Below are 19,322 nucleotides of genomic sequence, written 5' to 3'. Positions count from 1 at the left end.
TGATATATTAACCCAGCCATCAATCCTGAAATCTACAGCAGTGTTTCCAAAGTACTTGCACTGAATTTAAAGATATAATAATGGTATGAACCTAAATGTTTCGCTCACTGTATTTAATGGAGTGGCTCTCCAGTATTCTGCACAAGTGATCTACTTGCTTTGAAATATACAATACATTGTTTTCATGCGAGGTATTCAGATCGTCCTTTTAATATGACAAACTTTGCATCTGGAATCTGAGCAGTTCCCAGGAGCAATGTTATTCTTACTTAGGTAAAGCAGAAAACAAGGCACCATTTATAGCGAGATATATACATGCACACACACACGTGCTCCCCCCCCCCCTTGACAGTTCTAATGCTTATAATCTCTTAGGACAAGAAAGGGAAACTCAACTCCCATCATTTCCTCATTTCAGGTATGATTGGATAATCACCCAAGATTTAGCAAATCAAGGGAATGTAATTGAAAGGGAACAAGGCCCCTAAATCCCTCAATTTGCGGCTACATTACGTTTGAGTGCAAGAACAGGCATTCAGTTGGTCGGAGGCATGAGATGCTTCCAAAGGAAAAGGTTCCCCATCAAAAGACCTTTTCTTTAGCACTTTCCTTATCGCTGCTGTTTATCAGACTCATGTTTTCTTCATGGACACCTTGGTAGTCATCATTGTTCCGTGGAAATCAGATGCCACTAAAATATGCTTCTGAATAAGCTCAGCCAGGAGAAAAATAGCTTGATGTATGTACACCCACGCAGATAAGCTTGCTATCAAAACATTTTTGAGAGAATAATGGTGCCTTCGATAGCTAGACTCATATTTCCTATTATTGTAGCATTTCGGAATCCATCCGAAGGCTGACATTAAAGACACTTGAGAAGCGTTTTGGAGTCAGAGAGACGTGCTGTAAGGGTGCCGGTGATGCCCTTTCCTGTGGCTGCAGAATTAGATAAAATAACCTTTTGCAGACCTAGTCCCAAAGTTTGGAATGATAGTCAGAGGAAATCCTGAATGAGAGTAAGACCTCCAAGGATGCCACAACATCTCCTACAGAGATGGGAGAGCCAAACAAGCCCTCATCTACCCACAGATATATACTCCTGGGAAAGGACATCTTCAAAACACTTGCCCTGAAGCTGAGATCTCACATTAGCTGGAAACAGTATCTTACCCCACCAATGCACCAAACAGGAAGATTATCACAAGAATACAGAGACTCTCATCTTCCCATTCAGAACCCAAAAGGTGAGAAACCTGCCCAGCCACTCTCTTTTCCAGGTTACCAATGATGTTCACACAGTCCTTTGCTCCTGCAAGAGCATACTAAACTTTGTTATTTTTACAGAATGTTGCAAAGTCAACCCAGCTGCAGCTTGGCAAACATGACAGATAGCAGTGAGGCAGCTGTCCTAGCGAGTTGCAGCAGGTGGCAGCCTGCCATAAGATTCATGGTTTTCATCTTCTTCTGAGCACCTTGGGGCCTTTTATCATTGTTACGGCTGTGAGGAATGGCTTTAAGCTTGGAGAAACACGACTACTCTTTGCATAACACAGTGCTGATACAAATCCTATGGTCTGAAAATACAGTTAAGCAGGGCTTTTGATGGCCATCCTGACAAATCACTCTGCATGAGAGGGTGGGATGGGAAGCTGCCTTGTTCTATCAACAGAGGAAGATGGATGGTGCCTAGGAAGCTAATGATGAGTGAAAGCAACAGTCTTCAGGCACCTTGAAGGCACACAAACACACACACACATTATGGCATGAAATATACTCGGAGTCGAGAGTGGATAAACCTAGACAGCATCTTAAAAAGCAGAGACATCACCTTGCCAACAGAGGTCCGTATACAAGCTATGGTTTTCCCAGTAGTGATGTATGGAAGTGAGAGCTGGACCATAAAGAAGGCTGATCGCCGAAGAATGGTGAATTATAGTGCTGGAGGAGACTCTTGAGAGTCCCATGGACTGCAAGAAAATCAAACCTATCCATTCTGAAGGAAATCAGCCCTGAGTGCTCACTGGAAGGACAGATCCTGAAGCTGAGGCTCCAAGACTTTGGCCACCTCATGAGAAGACTCCCTGGAAAAGACCCTGATGTTGGGAAAGATGGAGGACACAAGGAGAAGGGGACAACAGAGGACAAGATGGTTGGATAGTGTTCTCGAAGCTACCAGCATGGGTTTGACCAAACTGGGGGAGGCAGTGGAAGACAGGAGTGCCTGGCGTGCTCTGGTCCATGGGGTCACGAAGAGTTGGACACGACTGAATGACTAAACAACAACATTCAGCTCATAGTGGTGACGGGGAATGAAAGTTTCCCCAAAATATCTGCTTTATATACCGTACATTACTTACACAATGGGCTGCACGTGATTGGCTATTTCCGGGATTCTCCTGTAGGCCAATCAGGTTGTGGATTCACTTCCACCTGGAGCTGGATTGGGTGGCTCCTGCGGACCAATCATACTGCTGCATTGTTCTAGGACCAATCAGACTGCTGCATTTTGTATACTATTGTTCTAGGACCAATCAGACTGCTGCATTTTGGATCCTATTCAACTCAGTACATAACATGGCATAAGCTTTTCTGGGCCACAGTCTGTTTCATAAGATGCAGCCTTGAAGGTGGTGTAAGGCTCTTTCTTTTAGCTGCAGGATTCTAGCTGCAGGGTGAGTGATGACAGTTGGAGTGACAGAAGGGTGAGGGGGATGTAGGGCAGTGCAAACGGTCCCCCCACAAGGTGTGGGGGCCAAAGGGGTGCCTTCCTGCCTCCTTCCCCAAGCCTAGTAAGCACATACCCAGCTTTGGGAAGGAGGTAGGGGGGCTCTCGGACTCTGTCAGAATCCTCACACCCCCTTCCCGAAGCAAGCATTTTGGCCTCACACAGGGCGCCATTGTCTGACTTTATACTTTTCAAGAAGAGTATCTAATAGAGAAGAACCAAGAGAGGAAGTTCTTGGTGTGGTGAATGTTAGTGAGCTCTGGGGCTAATCTGTGTGTAGCCCAGCGGTGGAGAGGAGTGAGAGGCAGGAGGACTTGAACGTCCAGTATGGTTCAAGCATGAACCAGTAGCAGAACTAGCAAGGGAACAAGAATAAGGGGATGTGTTGTTTCAACTCCTAGCCCAAAGCACTGTGATTTGAAAGCTCAGAAAATCATTCCCTCTGATAAGAAGCTATGGCTGTCCACCACAAAGGACTTTGCCCTTTTTTCTTATGTGGCATTTGTGAGGGGAGGGAAAATGTTTCAATTTTTGTCGACACATTGACGGCACAGTTTTAAAAATGTCTCAATAGCTCCTGATTACATTTGGGGTGACTCAGAGGGATCCCAGTTTCAGACCCTCCAATCATCCCTATTTTCCAGGGACCTCCCTGATTTAGAGAAGCCATCCCAGTTTCTGATTTGATCCTAGAACATCCCATTTTTCCTTAGGATGTCCCTGTTTTCATCGGAGAAATGTTGGAGGGTATGGAGTTATCCGGCCCTTAAGCCGTCTGAAGGCAATCCTGTACAGGAAAGTTTTTTTAATGTTTTATTATGTTTTTATACATAATGGAAGCTGCCTAGAGTGGCTGGGGCAACCCAACAAGATGTGTGGGGTATAAATAGTAAAATTATCATTATGGAATAGGATGTCCCTATTTTCATTTGAGAAATGTTGGAGAGTCTGCCATTTGGTTCAGGCAAATCCTGAACATTTCTGATGCAGCCCAGGTCAGTTCAGGATGAGCTCAATTCCAATGGACACTTCTAGTCTCCTGCCTTCCCTCCTTGTATTGGGCCCAAAGACTTGATAACCCAAGGCTAATTTATGGTGCAACTTGTCTGGGAAAATTAATGAGCAAATGCCTAGATTCTATTTCATCAGAACTGAGAAAGATGGTGTCTGCCATCCGAGGACGACTTTTAATAATAATAATAATAATATTATAATAATAATAATAATAATAATAATAATAATAATAATAATAATAATAATTGATTACCGTATTTTTCGCTCTATAACACGCACCCGACCATAACACGCACGTAGTTTTTAGAGGAGGAAAATCTGTAGGCATGCCACCCGTAGACATTCCCTCCATAACACGCACAGACATTTCCCCTTACTTTTTAGGAGGAAAAAAGTGAGTGTTATGGTGCAAAAAAATATGGTATTTATACCCTGCCCATCTGGCTGGGCCTCCCCAGCCACTCTGGGCGGCTTCCAAAAGAATATTAAAATACTATAATACATCAAACATTAAAAGCTTCCCGAAACAGGGCTGCCTTCAGATGTCTTCTAAAAGCCTGGTAGTTGTTGTTCTCTTTGACATCTGATGGGAGGGTGTTCCACAGGGAAGGCGCCACTACCGAGAAGGCCCTCTGCCTGGTTCCCTGTAACTTGGCTTCTCGCAGTGAGGGAACTGCCAGAAGGCCCTCGGTGCTGGAACTCAGTGTCCAGGTAGAACGATGGGGGTGGAGATGCTCCTTCAGATATACTGGACCAAGGCCTTTTGGATGGATTCAGCATAAATAACAGCATGTGAGGATTTATTGCAAACAAAAGACTTACCAGCTTTTTAAAAAAGGGAGAGCCTTACCAAGTTCACACAGAAGCATAATATTGCTTACTTTAACTCGCCTGTGGAAACAACTCAGAGGTTATTAAGAAGAAAAAGGATAACAACAAGAAGATTGAAAGATGGGACTGGTGAATACTAAAAGCAGCAGAAATATGAGATGATTGGATCCTACTGAACTCGAAGCATGGGAACCCCCAACAAAAATTTATAATTTGGCAAAATATTTGGACTTTATGATATGCACTGGTATAATTTGGAATAATTAATGTGATATGATTGGATTGTTAAATGGAAAACTTAATAAATATTATTATTAAGAAAAAAGACTTGATAATCCTCTATGAACAAAATACTGCAATATAGAAACACTTTTTAAACAACTACAACAGTATCAAACGTGAGTAAGGTACGTGGAAAGCTATAAATTAATTAATTGCACCTCTTTCCTATAGGTTGGTGGAGACCCTATAGTGCTTAAACCCCACATCGAGGAAACAGAGAGTGCAAATGCAAAAAGCTTTTGTGTCACAACAATTAGAAGTAATGATGCAACAAGAGGAACAAAAGGGGATGGGGACAAAAGCCAACCCACCATTCATGTGCAAAGTCTGTTTTGTTGTTTTCAGTCACTGTAGTCAAAAGAATTGTTGATCAGAGTCACCAGCATTTCACAACAAATAGCATAATTAAATTCCTCAAACACTTCGGCCCATCTCTAATCCTTTTGCACCAACATCCCCTTTGAGAAAAATTGCTCTGCTCCACAGTGTCTGATTTATATTTCATTTGAGAACAGGAAGTAAGGGGATTACAGTTAGGATTAAAACACTTACTCTTTGCAGCATTTTTGTGAGGAATGGCTTCTTAGTTGCCATGGGCACTGCTTAGTGACCCTTAGCCCCCAGATGCAATTCCTCCTCTTGCATTAATGAAATATTTCAATTGGATTCCGTAGAAAACAAATGAATGAAGATATATTCAAAACTCAAGTGTGTACAAAGTAATAAATTAAAATTTTCCTGTCCCCTTTATACTCTTTCTTGCAGCTTTAACAATGAAATGTGAAATATAATTTTGAAGAAGGGCAACTAGAAACTAAAACTGACGTTGAAACGCAGCCCTTGGAATATGAAGAGATCGTACCATAGAAAAGAGAAATACTTTGGACTCAGTGCTCAAAAGGTATAAGCTCTGAAGACACTTTGCCTAACCTGCTGCCGTATTGCCTCAAACCTATACAATGCAGAAATATAATTGATTATTTTTATGGTACATTTCCTTGAGACGTTGGTATAGAAGGCGATTCAAGACAATTATGATGATTGTGTGTTCCATTCTATTTTATTCCACTTATGAGAAGGAAGAAAGATGAAAGGGAGTTTTGTTGCTAAATTTATAAAAGTTCATGCAAAGAGCAATAGCATTATTTTTAGAAAGAAACACATTTAAATAAATTACCAAGGAATAAAAATAAATACCAAGACAAATGTTACAAACATCTCTGATGCTTGCTTTTTTGCATGTAGAACCAACAGCTGAAAACTGAAAACTCATAACTACCACCAAAACATAATAACAACCAAACTGATGCTTTGCAAGTTGCATTGCTGCCAGTCCTTCTACTATTTTGCCTGAGTTCCTGTACCATTTTGCTGTGAAAATGTCTGCTAGAATGTCGAGCAGACAAAACCAAGCATCAGTGCCAGATTGAGGGCGCTGTTCCCCCTTACAGGGCGCCGAGCCGAGGGGGCACAAAACGGAGATGATCCATTATTGAGAAGCTCCATCTTGGCCTGGCACAGGGTGCCATGTTATGAAAAATTACCAGAGTCCACCCCTGCAAGCACAGTGTTTGATCTTTGCAGAAACTATTAGTGTACAATCAGCATTGCCTGGGAGAAACATTGTATAATATAATGAGGAGCGTAAGGTCTTGGCCCATGCAGAAAGTGTATTCCAGAGGGTACCACCGAAAAGTCCCATTTTCATGAGGTTTCCAGGTGGCGGTTTGCTGGCCATGGTATGGCCAGCAGGGCCTCCTCTGAGGATTGTCAAGATCCATTTGGCTTTGAAAGACACCTTCGTTTCAAAAGTGGTTTGCCATCATGCAGTGGACGGAAGGCTACTGAGCTGCCGGAGGCAAAGGCAAGATGGCGCCCCACATGCAGAAGCTGACTTGATTGACAGGTGAATCTTACTTTAATGCTAGCAATAGCATAGCGTCCTCTACCTGGCTCCCTCCTTGTTATCTTTCACCGGCAGGTGAAAACTTCCTTATTCCAACTTCCTTATTCCTTATGCCTTTAACTTTAAGGGGCTGTTGGTTTGCTGTTTTTATTGTAGTTATTTGCATGTTTTAAACAGATGTTATATATGTATATTGTTTTAATTCTATCAGTGTTTGTTTTTTAATATCCCCCCCTATGTTTTCAGAGGTTCTTGTTTTTATCTATAAGCAGCCTTGAGTGCTGCCAAGGAAAAAGGCAGGATATAAATAAATATCAATATTGTCTCCCTGCTTATTTAACTTATATGCAGAATTCATCATGTGAAAGGCTGGGCTGGATGAATCCCTAGCCGGAATTAAGATTGCCGGAAGAAATATCAACAACCTCAGATATGCAGATGACACTACCTTGATGGCAGAAAGTGAGGAGGAATTAAAGAACCTTTTAATGAGGGTGAAAGAGGAGAGTGCACAATATGGTCTGAAGCTCAACATCAAAAAAACTAAGATCATGGCCACTGGGCCCATCACCTCCTGGCAAATAGAAGGGGAAGAAATGGAGGCAGTGAGAGATTTTACTTTCTTGGGCTCCATGATCACTGCAGATGGTGACAGCAGCCACGAAATTAAAAGACGCCTGCTTCTAGGGAGAAAAGCAATGACAAACCTAGACAGCATCTAAAAAAGCAGAGACATCACCTTGCCAACAAAGGTCTGTATAGTTAAAGCTATGGTTTTCCCAGTGGTGATGTATGGAAGTGAGAGCTGGACCATAAAGAAGGCTGATCGCCGAGAATTGATGCTTTTGAATTCTGGTGCTGGAGGAGACTCTTAAGAGTCCCAAGAAGATCAAACCTATCCATTCTGAAGGAAATCAGCTCTGAGTGCTCACTGGAAGGACAGATCCTGAAGCTGAGGCTTCAATCCTTTGGCCACCTCATGAGAAGAGAAGACTCCCTGGAAAAGACCTTGATGTTGTGAAAGATGGAGAGCACAAGGAGAAGGGGACAACAGAGGACGAGATGGTTGGACGGTGTTCTCGAAGCTACGAACGTGAGTTTGACCAAACTGCAGGAGGCAGTGGAAGACAGGAGTGCCTGGCGTGCTCTGGTCCATGGGGTCACGAAGAGTCGGACACGACTATACGACTAAACAACAACAACATAAATAAATATAAAAATAACAACTAAACAACAACAACACTCTGCTAAGGCTGTAGGCTGTAGGCTTATCTTGGAGGGTGCAGCGCAGGCCCCATGGCACTCCCAGCTCCGTTGTCTACCCCCTTGCTGCTGAACCCATGCCCTAGTATTTGCTGTCGGAGGTGGTTGCTTTCCTCTGCCCAATGATAGGACTGGGCCTAAGTGGAGGCAACTGCTGGAGGAACACAACAGCCCCCGGCAAGTAGATCTGGCTTCAATGTTCTTCGCCTTGCAATAAGAATCGTTTGAAATAATAAGGAAAATTATCACTGCCGACCCAGCTAATATCCATTTAATAGATACATCCCCCACCCCATCCCAAAAAACCTGCAGCTGTACCTGGCATTCAAAACCACAGCCGTTATCCTTGATACATGCAAACGTTTTGTGTTTTAAAATAGCCTGTTCTTGTCCAATCTTATTTATTTTCTGAAGTGATAGCAATTAACAGTAAAAATCGGAAGCCACCCAAAAACTATGGAGCAGAGTAGTTCTTTCCCTGCTAATTGGCAGTCATTCCTGTGTCAAAAAGTTAAGATATTCAGACACTGTGGAGAACTCTCTTTAGCGAACTTGGATAAAACATTTCTGTTTACAGCCGTTCAACTGGGCCAGATTTGTAGTGAAGGATTCTGTTCTCCCTGGAGTCTTGATTTTCTTTTTTAATTTCTATAAAATCTGCATGCCTGTGAAACCGAGAAAGACAGCTGCATCGAGGCATCCCTCAAGGCAGCACACTGACTTTGGCAGTATGTCACCAGATTAAAAATATTCATTGAAATAAATATAACCAGGGTTGCTATTATATGTTTGCCTCATAGACAGTGGCGAAACTAAAAATAATCGAGTTAGGGAACAAAGATTAATTGCACACAGAGCACAATTACCATGCATCAGGATTATGACACACACTTGCCACTAAAAAATTCAAAAAGCTCGTCTTTATCTATCTTAAGCGTGGTTGACATTGACATCAATGATATCCTTGCTCTTTTTAGTTCTCTCTCTGAACAACATCCGAATGCCAGACACGCTGTTCAAGCTCGGACACAGCAAAGATGGCAGCTTCTCTTCCAGCACTGAAAACAATAATCTCAGTCAGTGTGCAGTACAAATAAATCGTCTGGACTCTTTCCATGAAAGCAAATGCTAATGTTTATCTTAGTGTGGTTTTATTAATTTGGCTGTTTAAATGTCTGCAACTTAAAAAAAAAAATATCACAAAGAAACAGTTTGGTACCTAATCCTTAAAAGACAGACTTTTAAAAAGTATTGTAAATCACTATTTTGGTTCAATATGATGGCTTGGATTCCAGCTTTGCTCTCACTGGTGGGTCAAGTGGGGAACTGACTTTTGCTGGGGAATCTTCCTTCACAAAGTGGGAGAGCAGCAGGGAGTAAAGGTGAATTGGTGAAAAAACTCCTCCTCCGCCATCTTCCCAGCAAAATCTCTCAGCTGGATCAAAAGCTTTCTGTGGAGAGGAGGAGTTTTTCCTTTCATGCACTGCTACGTTTGGATCCAACTTGGTATGACAATTAATTAGAAATTGCAAGTAAATGCCGTATTTTTCGCCCTATAGGACGCACTTTTTCCCCTCCAAAAATGAAGGGGAAATGTGTGTGCGTCCTATGGGGTGAATGCAGGCTTCAGGAAGCTCTCCGCTAGCCATGGGAGAGCTGCACGAAGTCGTGCAGCTCTCCCACGGCTAGCGGAGAGCTTGCCTGCACCCAGAAGCTTGGGGCGCGCTGAGCTCAGCACGCCCCAGGCTTCGGGCTTCATGCAGCTCTCCCACGGCTTGCGGATAGCAGCCTCTTCTGGGGGCTGGGGTCGGGGGAAGCTTGGGCACACCTGGGGGGGGGATAATTTTTTTTCTTTATTTCCCCCCCAAAAAACTAGGTGCGTCCTATGGGCCGGTGCGCCCTATGGGACGAAAAATACGGTAAGCAACAACGGCAACAAATACAGTTTCACATTTTCTTTGGGAAAATGCAGAATTTTCATTTTAATTATAGCAGTTTATGGATTGGGACATGTGAAATAATCAACAAGTACATAGGGCGATTGTGTAGTTATGCATCTTAATGGGATTTTTTGCATTGAGGAACCACCTATTGCATGGTAATAATTTGAGGAATTACATCAGATTTTAAAAGCATGATCCATGGATTGGGTTATTATTATTATTTTTTATTAGGCATACTAATTTCAATAATGTAAATTGTTATAGGCTGGTCAGGCACAAGTAAGATCTTCACAATTGAGCACATGTGTGGAAGCCTAGACTAAGAATTTGAAGATCACCACTCACTCCCACCAAGATCTCTCTGATCAGTCAAGAGTGGCTTATTGATGGCTTATTGATAACGCCTTCTCTTGCACTAGATACAAATAGGGAGGGCAAGGTAAAGGTAAAGGTGACCCCTGACCATTAGGTCCAGTCGTGGCCGACTCTGGGGTTGCGGCACTCATCATGCTTTATTGGCCGAGGGAGCCGGCGTACAGCTTCCAGGTCATGTGGCCAGCATGACTAAGCTGCTTCTGGCGAACCAGAGCAGCACACGGAACACCGTTTACCTTCCCGCCAGAGCGGTACCTATTTATCTACTTGCACTTTGACGTGCTTTCGAACTGCTAGGTGGGCAGGAGCAGGGAGTGGTACCTATTTATCTACTTGCACTTTGACATGCTTTTGAACTGCTAGGTTGGCAGGAGCAGGGACCGAGCAACGGGAGCTCACCTCGTCGCGGGGATTCGAACCGCCAACCTTCTGATCAGCAAGTCCTAGGCTCTGTGGTTTAATCCACAGCATCACCCGCATCCCTCATGCAAGTGTAGTCCTTCCCCCTTTGTGCCCTGCTGTCAAGGCCCATCCTCCAACATGGCCAATCCATGCCTCATGATCGACTCCCCTCCTCTCCCAGGCTCACAGCTCCTGCTGGTGGATCCCTTGTCAGAAAATGCAACCTGGCAAAGGGGATGCAGCAAGGAAAACCACCGTCACCTCTCCGCTGGGAAGCGCTGAGCAAAGGCGAGTCCCTAGGCAACGCAGCCAATTTGATCGGCACAAGGCATGCAAGCTCCACCCCCCAGTTGTTCTTAGACTCCTTATTGGGTGAGCAACACAGCCAAGCAACACAGTTGGAGCCTCCCTCCTCCCTGGCCAGCAGGGAGGGAGGGAGAGGAGTTGCTTCCTTTGAAACCCGGGAAATTTAAGGGACATCATCAGTAAGGGACAGCAGCGGGACATGGCGCTGGGATAAGGGAGTTTCCCGTCAAATAAGGGACGATTGACAGTTATGGGCAAAGGGTTGAAATCCCCTGTCCACACATTAATCTGGATCAGTGCTGACAACTTGTCTTTTTAAAAAATCTGATTTAAGGGCACAGATAAAGTATCTGGTGGTTTGGCTCTCCAGTTAGTTAAACTCCGGTGGTTCCATCTGCCTTAGGCCAAGGGACAGTTAATCACTAGGAAACCCTTTGAATTAGCACAATTTTTTCAGTTATGGTTGGGCTTTATAACCATGCAAATAGACATACGTGATTTTACAGTGCCGGGAAAGGGCCTTACATTTCTCAACAGGGGAGGAGGCCATTAGTCACTGCTCTCAAAAGCAAAAAGTTGCTATTTTTTTCCTGCAGTCTCCCTGGATGTGGTTTACATTTATTGTACAAATAGTAAGTACATATAGAATGTGGAGCTCACTTTAAATTACTACCCAAACCTTGAATGAATTCCCAGAAGGCAAAGGAAAATGCCCTAATGATTAATTAGGATACTGGCAATATCGGAGGAACCACATGCAGACGCAATTACACAAATCCCAGCTGTTCTGGAATCAATGGACATCCTATTGTTGTGGTCAGGTTTTCTCAAAGTAAACAAGGACATGGGCTTCATGGCACAGAAACAGACCCTCGCTAATACTTACAATGTGTGCGAGGCAGTTTGAAGGGCAAGTTACATCTCAAGACAGCAAAATAATGTCATTTGGTGTGCAGAGGGGAGATTTAAAAAGAGGATTAGAGGCAGTCAAGCAAGATATATTAAACAAATCCATGACTAACAGGGTGGAACAGTAAAGGGTCTCATTCTATTCAAGTCAACGGTTCCCTAGGGCTGGCGCTATTATCTCACTGTGCTTTTATCACCTTGGAATTTTTATGGTTATTTTTGATGAATTCACATTTTTCTAAAGACTTCTTTTTTTTTTTTACATTAAGCCAATTTTCATTTTTAATTAAAGTCGTAAATAACCTTAATTCTGACTTTAAAGGTTTATTGTTTCTTACATTTTATTATTACGCCAGGAAATATTTCAAATACCAAAACCTGAAGTGAGTTAGTCACCAGAGGTTCTCAAAGATGCCGTAAGTTTACTGTAGCTTATAAATGTTATACATTACAACCTAAAGGCATATTTAAAAACCCTTTTGATCAATGCCATGCCCCCCCCCCGCACCACACTTTGTTCAGCAAATGTATTTCCGATTCGGGTTGATAAGTTAAAAGAATACAAAAGTAAACCAAGAATGAAGGTAAACTCTCATACTAAGCATGTGAGGAATAAAAGTGGCCATTTCATTGATTTATTTCCATGCCAGGAAGCTGTGGGGAAGAATAAGGAAGAGACTCAAAGGAGGACACAGTGAGTTCCTCACTCCATTGATCTCTCTCTAGTACTGAGAAGCAACTCGGCTCCTCTCCTCTCCATCAGCATTGGGTACAACTGCATTCTAAAGCAGTAATAAATGATTATTTAGAAATTATGACACAGTTCATAATATTCACAGAATGGAACGTCTGCAGAGGAGGGCAACTAGGATGACCAAGTGTCTAGAAGCCAAGCCTTCTGAAGATCAGGAAGCGAGGAGACTGAGGGGAGATATGAGAGCCCTCTTCAAATATCTGAAGGGCTGTCGCAAGGAGGGTGGAACAAGCTTGTTTTCTCCTGCTCTGGAGGGCAGGACTCGAACCCATGGCTTCAAGTCGCAGGAAATGAGATTCCGACTAGACATAGTCTAGCAGCCGCCGAGACCATATAACACCGGTCTTGAAAGACCTACCCTGGCTCCCAGTACATCTCCGAGCACAATTCAAAGTGTTGGTGCTGACCTTTAAAGCCCTAAATGGCCTCGGTCCAGTATACCTGAAGGAGCGTCTCCACCTCCATCGTTCTGCCTGGACACTGAGGTCCAGCACCGAGGGCCTTCTGGCGGTTCCCTCCCTGCGAGAAGCCAAGTTACAGGGAACCAGGCAGAGGGCCTTCTCGGTAGTGGCACCCACCCTGTAGAACGCCCTCCCACCAGATATCAAAGAGAAAAAGAACTACCAAACTTTTAGAAGACACCTGAAGGCAGCCCTGTTTAGGGCAGCTTTTAATGTTTGATGTATTACTGTATTTTAATATTTGGTTGGAAGCCGCCCAGAGTGGCTGGGGAAGCCCAGCCAGATGGGCGGGGTATAAATAAGAAATTATTATTATTATTATTATTATTATTATTATTATTATTATTATTATTATTACCCCGCCCATCCGGTTGGGTTTCCCCAGCCACTCTGCGCAGCTTATAGCATATCTAAAAGCAAAATAAAAACATCGAGCATTAAAAAGCTCCCAGTAAATGGCTGTCTTCAGGTGCAGTTTCTCCTCATCATTATCATTTATCATGATTTTATTTTATTTTTTGGAAGCTTTACAAAAAGGAAAACATACACCACTAAATAGATTTTAGAAAAGGGCAAGATTAGATGCAGATGCACAAAGCATTTTTTTAAAAAAACAACAACCAACCATCCTTGAGCTCTGCTTTGTTCCTGCCCCTCAGAGCCAGGGCATCATGCCAGGCAGGGCCTTGGCAGTGGCAGCCCCCCTCCTCCTGCCCTGCTCTCCAGCAGCTGCTCCGAGCAGCACAAGGAAGGAGGCTGGGAGTGGTAGCGATGGTAGAGGCAATGGGATGCTCCCTCACAGCTGCTCCTTGGAACCAGGGCCAGATCCCCCTCCTCTTCCAGCTCAGTGGCAAAGAGGGACATTCCGGGATCAAATCAGAAGCCGGGACGTCTTTCGTAATTCCGAGACTCCCTGGAAAATCAGGACACTTGGAGGGTTGTTGTTGTTGTTTAGTCGTGTCCGACTCTTCGTGACCCCCTGGACCAGAGCACGCCAGGCACTCCTGTCTTCCACTGCTTCCCCCAGTTTGGTCAAACTCATGCTGGTAGCTTCGAGAACACTATCCAACCATCTTGTCCTCTGTTGTCCCCTTCTCCTTGTGCCCTTCATCTTTCCCAACATCAGGGTCTTTTCCAGGGAGTCTTCTCTTCTCAAGATGTGACCAAAGTATTGGAGCCTCAGCTTCGGGATCTGACCTTCCAGTGAGCACTCAGGGCTGATTTGCTTAAGAATGGATAGGTTTGATCTTCTTGCAGTCCATGGGACTCTCAAGAGTCTCCTCCAGCACCATAATTCAAAAGCATCAATTCTTTGGTGATCAGCCTTCTTTATGGTCCAGCTCTCACTTCCAGACATCACTACTGGGAAAACCATAGCTTTAACTATACGGACCTTTGTTGGCAAGATGATGTCTCTGCTTTTTAAGATGCTGTCTAGGTTTGTCATTGCTTTTCTCCCTAGAAGCAGGCGTCTTTTAATTTTATGGCTGCTGTCACCATCTGCAGTGATCATGGAGCCCAAGAAAGTAAAATCTCTCACTGCCTCCATTTCTTCCCCTTCTATTTGCCAGGAGGTGATGGGCACTGGTCCCATCACTTGGAGGGTAGGTTCTTACAGTTGGATATGGACTCACTGGCGGAGGAAGAGGAGTGCGGGGGGAGCGCACCGCCCTCGGCAGCGCGATCCCCAGGGTGCCATCACAGCTGCCCCCTGCCTGTGCTGGGTGCCCTGCCCCCGCAGGCAGTGCACCCTGCCCCAGGACGCGTGCCAGCCCCACCCCCGCCTGCTCTCCGCCACTGTAGGGACTGCACCCTGCAATTTGCACCAATAATAATAATAATAATAAATACTACTACTATTACTACTACTACCAATATTTGCATCCTGTATGGACTGCACCCTTGCATTTCCCTTGCATTTGCACCCTTAATAATAATAATAAATAATAATAATTGCATCCTGTATGGACTGCACCTTTGCATTTCCCTTGCATTTGCAGACACCCCCCCCCCTTGCCCTTTTACCTTTTTCCGAGCCTGCTGGTCTTTGGAGGAATGGGCCTTCACGTGCTTCCTTAGAGAGCTTGGATCTGTGTATCGTTTGGTGCATCCAGGAATCTGGCAAGCGTAAGGTTTCTGAAGCAAACAGAGGAAAGGTTCTTCAGTCACTTTTTAAGATACATACACCTATGTTTCTTTAAAGCCTGTGGGTTTGAGACTCAAACTGTAATGCAATTAACCATAGTGAATAATGCCACAAGCAGAGTGGTCATAACACTGAACACACAGCTAAGAGATAGAAAGTAAGGAAGACTGGTAAGAAAGAGAAAGGGAACCGTTTGCTTTCTTTCTACAAGTGTCTTTTGTTATTTCATATATTTCATATGAATATCTTTGATAGTTTATTTTTATTTTTAACTGCTTACTTGCTCATCAGCCTGCATTGCACATTCTACTGCTGGGGTGTAGGAATCAATAGCCGCATGTTGACAAATAGTGAGCTTTATGTGGGAAGCAAAAGGTCAGTTTGGCTGGGTGAGGGGAAATCTCAGCCAGGGCCCAGGGCATGGTGGATGCACATTGGTGCAAAAAGTGGCAAAGGCAGGAGTGACTGAATTTCACACACTGATCAAATAAATCATTATCTCCACTTGTACTTACAATTATGTAACCCCCATAGAAACCTTTGGTATAGTCAGAGATTACATTTCTTTAGTGGGCCAGGAAAAGAAGCTGTGGAAAAGTCCCAGACATAGAGATATAGAAGAAACCTGCTTCAGAAGAGAGAAGGAAGGGGAAAGGTTAGTCAGATATGGCAGACAAGAAATCAAAGCAGAAAGCAAGCTCTACATTTGAAAGCTTCAACAATATTGAAGGCTATACAAAGAATCTTCAGGGGTTGTTTATTGAAGTTTTTGACTTTAAACACTAATTATAAACATGCGCTGCTATCAATACAAGCTTTTAAAAGAACGTTAGAGCTTATTTGAAAAAGTTGTGTTTTGCCATTGTTTCATTTGCATTACTAGCCAGAATTGTACCATCGTAATTTTGTTCCATTCATCACAATTTCCTTCATGAGCAACAGTTGCCGTGCAGGAAGGTATTTGTATAACACAGTGCCATTAGAGTGAAACACTTTCCCAGGTGTTTTTAGGCCTGATCTACACGGGTGGCGCTGTGGGTTAAACCACAGAGCCTAGGACTTGCCGATCAGAAGGTCGGCGGTTTGAATCCGCGCAACGGGGTGAGTTGCCGTTGCTCAGTCCCTGCTCCTGCCAACCTAGCAGTTCAAAAGTATGTCAAAGTGCAAGTAGATAAATAGGTACCGCTCCGGCGGGAAGGTAAACGGCGATGCTCTGGTTCGCCAGAAGCTGCTTAGTCATGCTTGCCACATGACCCAGAAACTGTACGCCGGCTCCCTTGGCCAATAAAGCGAGATGAGCGCCGCAACCCCCGAGTCGGTCATAACTGGACCTAATGGTCAGGGGTCCCTTTACCTTTACCTTTACCTATGCATTTCAACCAATAACTATTATACTTAATTATTTATGATATGGGCTGCTTTTTGTGTAGGAAATTGTAATGAACGAAGCATCTTCTGCAAGATGCAAGCTTAAATAAAAACAAATTAGCACATACTTTCACCTGCCTTTGGGTGCAGTATTACTCCACAAGCACTGGAAGATCATGGCCGTGAACCAATTCTTGTCATCTTCAAACAGCCATTTTCTTGGGACCCAAATGAGACTCACAACTCTAATGCAGATGTGCATCCTGATGCGTGCGCGCGCACACACACACACACACACACACACACATCAACAATGGCCTGGTTCGTATGTAACAATATGGCATAGTGTGAACGAACATAGTTGTGCAAAGTGTCCTATTGTGAGCCAAGCCATGCTTTGGCATAGCATTGCATCCAAACATGGACTTGGGGTTTGTCTTGCTGTAAACAAACCAGAAGTTGTAGACAAGCTTGTTCTTGGTTTACCAGTTATGATCTATTTCGGGGAGGCAACCCATGAGCCTCGGTTAGCAAACTAAATCATGGTTTGGGGCCTGGTTGTGCAGCAGGGGAGGAGAGAAGCAGCCATGATGTTCATACTCCGCACCAGTGCACTTGCTCATTCCTGCTAAGCCACTGTTTGGCATAGTGTTACTGCGTGCAAGTCAAAGCCAACTTACTTCCATGGGTGTTCCTTGCTGGATTCAGGAGCAAAAGTTGACTAAAACAGATGCACATTAGTATGTGCATTGAAATTGATCGAAATTATTGAGAAGTCAACATCTGAATGTATACATGAACATTTTATATCATGCTTTGCCTGTGACCTGTTGCAGGCAAGTATTCTAAACTCTTTTTACTTAGTGTACAATCTAATATTAATCCATAGCTTTGCTAATTAATGACTTGCATGCCACTGCTTTGCATAGCATCCTGCGTGATGATGAGTTCCGGAGACATTTTGGTTGGCCCCAATAAAGTTGCTGTCCAACTGTGGTTTTCTCATAGAACAACACAGCTACTGTTGCTTTCTACATTCCAAACGCTTTTAGTGGAATATATTGTGCATATTAGGGATGCGGGTGGCACTGTGGGCTAAACCACAGAGCCTAGGACTTGCCGATCGGAAGGTTGGCGGTTCGAATCCCCGCGACGGGGTGAGCTCCCGTTGCTCGGTCCCTGCTTCTGCCAACCGAGCAGTTCAAAAGCACGTCAAAGTGCAAGTAGATAAATAGGTACCGCTCTGGCGGGAAGGTAAACGGCGTTTCCGTGCACTGCTCTGGTTCGCCAGAAGTGGCTTAGTCATGCTGGCCACATGACCCGGAAGCCGTACGCCGGCTCCCTTGGCCAATAAAGCAAGATGAGCGCCGCAACCCCAGAGTCGGCCACGACTGGACCTAATGGTCAGGGGTCCCTTTACATTTACCTTTTCCTTTACACTTGCATGAAAGTGGCCTCTCTCACAGGCCCATATAAGTTCAGCACAAACAGCTGGGCCTGGTGAGCATTTAAGGTTCCCAACCCTAATCTGCGGGTTGCCATCTGATTGGATTTTATTCTGACCCTAATCTGATTTTAGGATGTATTTTAATTGATTGCCTGATTTCATGTTAATGTGTCATACATTTAATGTTAGCCGCTCTGAGCCCGGTTTTGCCTTTGGAGGGCAGGGTATAAATTATTATTATTATTATTATTATTATTATTATTATTATTATTATTATTATTATTATTATTATGACAGCAGCTTCTACCTCCTTGAAAAAGTTATAGAAATAAGTACTTATTTCTTGCAATGATCTCATCTGCTTTTAAAACCAAAAACTCCAGTTTCAATTAAATAAATTTGCTACTGCCTCTTGCAATAGTTAGTGTCTCTGGGATACATCCAGACATAGGACTCAGCTAAAGGTAAAGGTAAAGGTAAAGGGACTCCTGACCATTAGGTCCAGTCGTGACCAACTCTGGGGTTGCGGCACTCATCTTGCTTTATTGGCCAAGGGAGCCGGCGTACAGCTTCCGGGTCATGTGGCCAGCATGACTAAGCCGCTTCTGGCAAACCAGAGCAGTGCACGGAAATGCCGTTTACCTTCCCGCCGGAGCAGTACCTATTTATCTACTTGCACTTTGACATGCTTTTGAACTGCTAGGTTGGCAGGAGCAGAGACCGAGCAACGGGAGCTCACCCCGTTGCGGGGATTCGAACCGCCGACCTTCTGATCGGCAAGTCCTAGGTTCTGTGGTTTAACCCACAGTGCCACCTGCATCCCTTAGGACTCAGCTACACAGCTGCAAATGAAACATTTTAAATGTGTTGTGAAGTGCAATTTACAAATGTGACACTAGATGGCAACAGTGAGCTATGCAAAATTCAATGTATTTTTCAAAATGTTTTTTAAAAAGCATTTTCACAGTGGTTGTTTTTTTTTAATATATATATGTGTAGATTCCACCCTGGTCATACATAGAGCAGGCCCACTGGAATCAATGGGACTTCAGCCAGGACCAATTGAAGGCCCACTGATTTTGTGATTCAATCTTCATCTAACCTTCTGCCTCTGCCCCAAATTCTCCATAGCCAACAATCTCCCCTTTCAAAGTTCTAATTGCAGAGAACAAGAGCTGCAGCAGAGTCAA

The 19,322-nt window shown here is 43.9% G+C and overlaps 1 protein-coding gene across 5 annotated transcripts in view; it reads right to left on the bottom strand.

Moving 5' to 3' along the window:
• GLIS3 (GLIS family zinc finger 3) overlaps positions 1 to 19,322 on the bottom strand; it is a 177,975-nt gene that overhangs the window by 44,494 nt on the left and 114,159 nt on the right. For all 5 annotated transcript variants that reach the window (XM_081176272.1, XM_081176271.1, XM_081176275.1 and 2 more), the window contains one exon: positions 15,197 to 15,307. In XM_081176272.1, the coding sequence (XP_081032398.1) occupies positions 15,197 to 15,307 (111 nt within the window). The remainder of the gene's footprint in view (positions 1 to 15,196; positions 15,308 to 19,322) is intronic.

This window comes from Podarcis bocagei (genome assembly GCF_964188305.1).
Source record: "Podarcis bocagei genome assembly, chromosome: 17".
Taxonomy (NCBI): domain Eukaryota; kingdom Metazoa; phylum Chordata; class Lepidosauria; order Squamata; family Lacertidae; genus Podarcis; species Podarcis bocagei.
The sequence above is the reverse complement of the archived record's forward strand: the minus strand, read 5'-3'. Positions and strand labels throughout refer to the sequence as shown.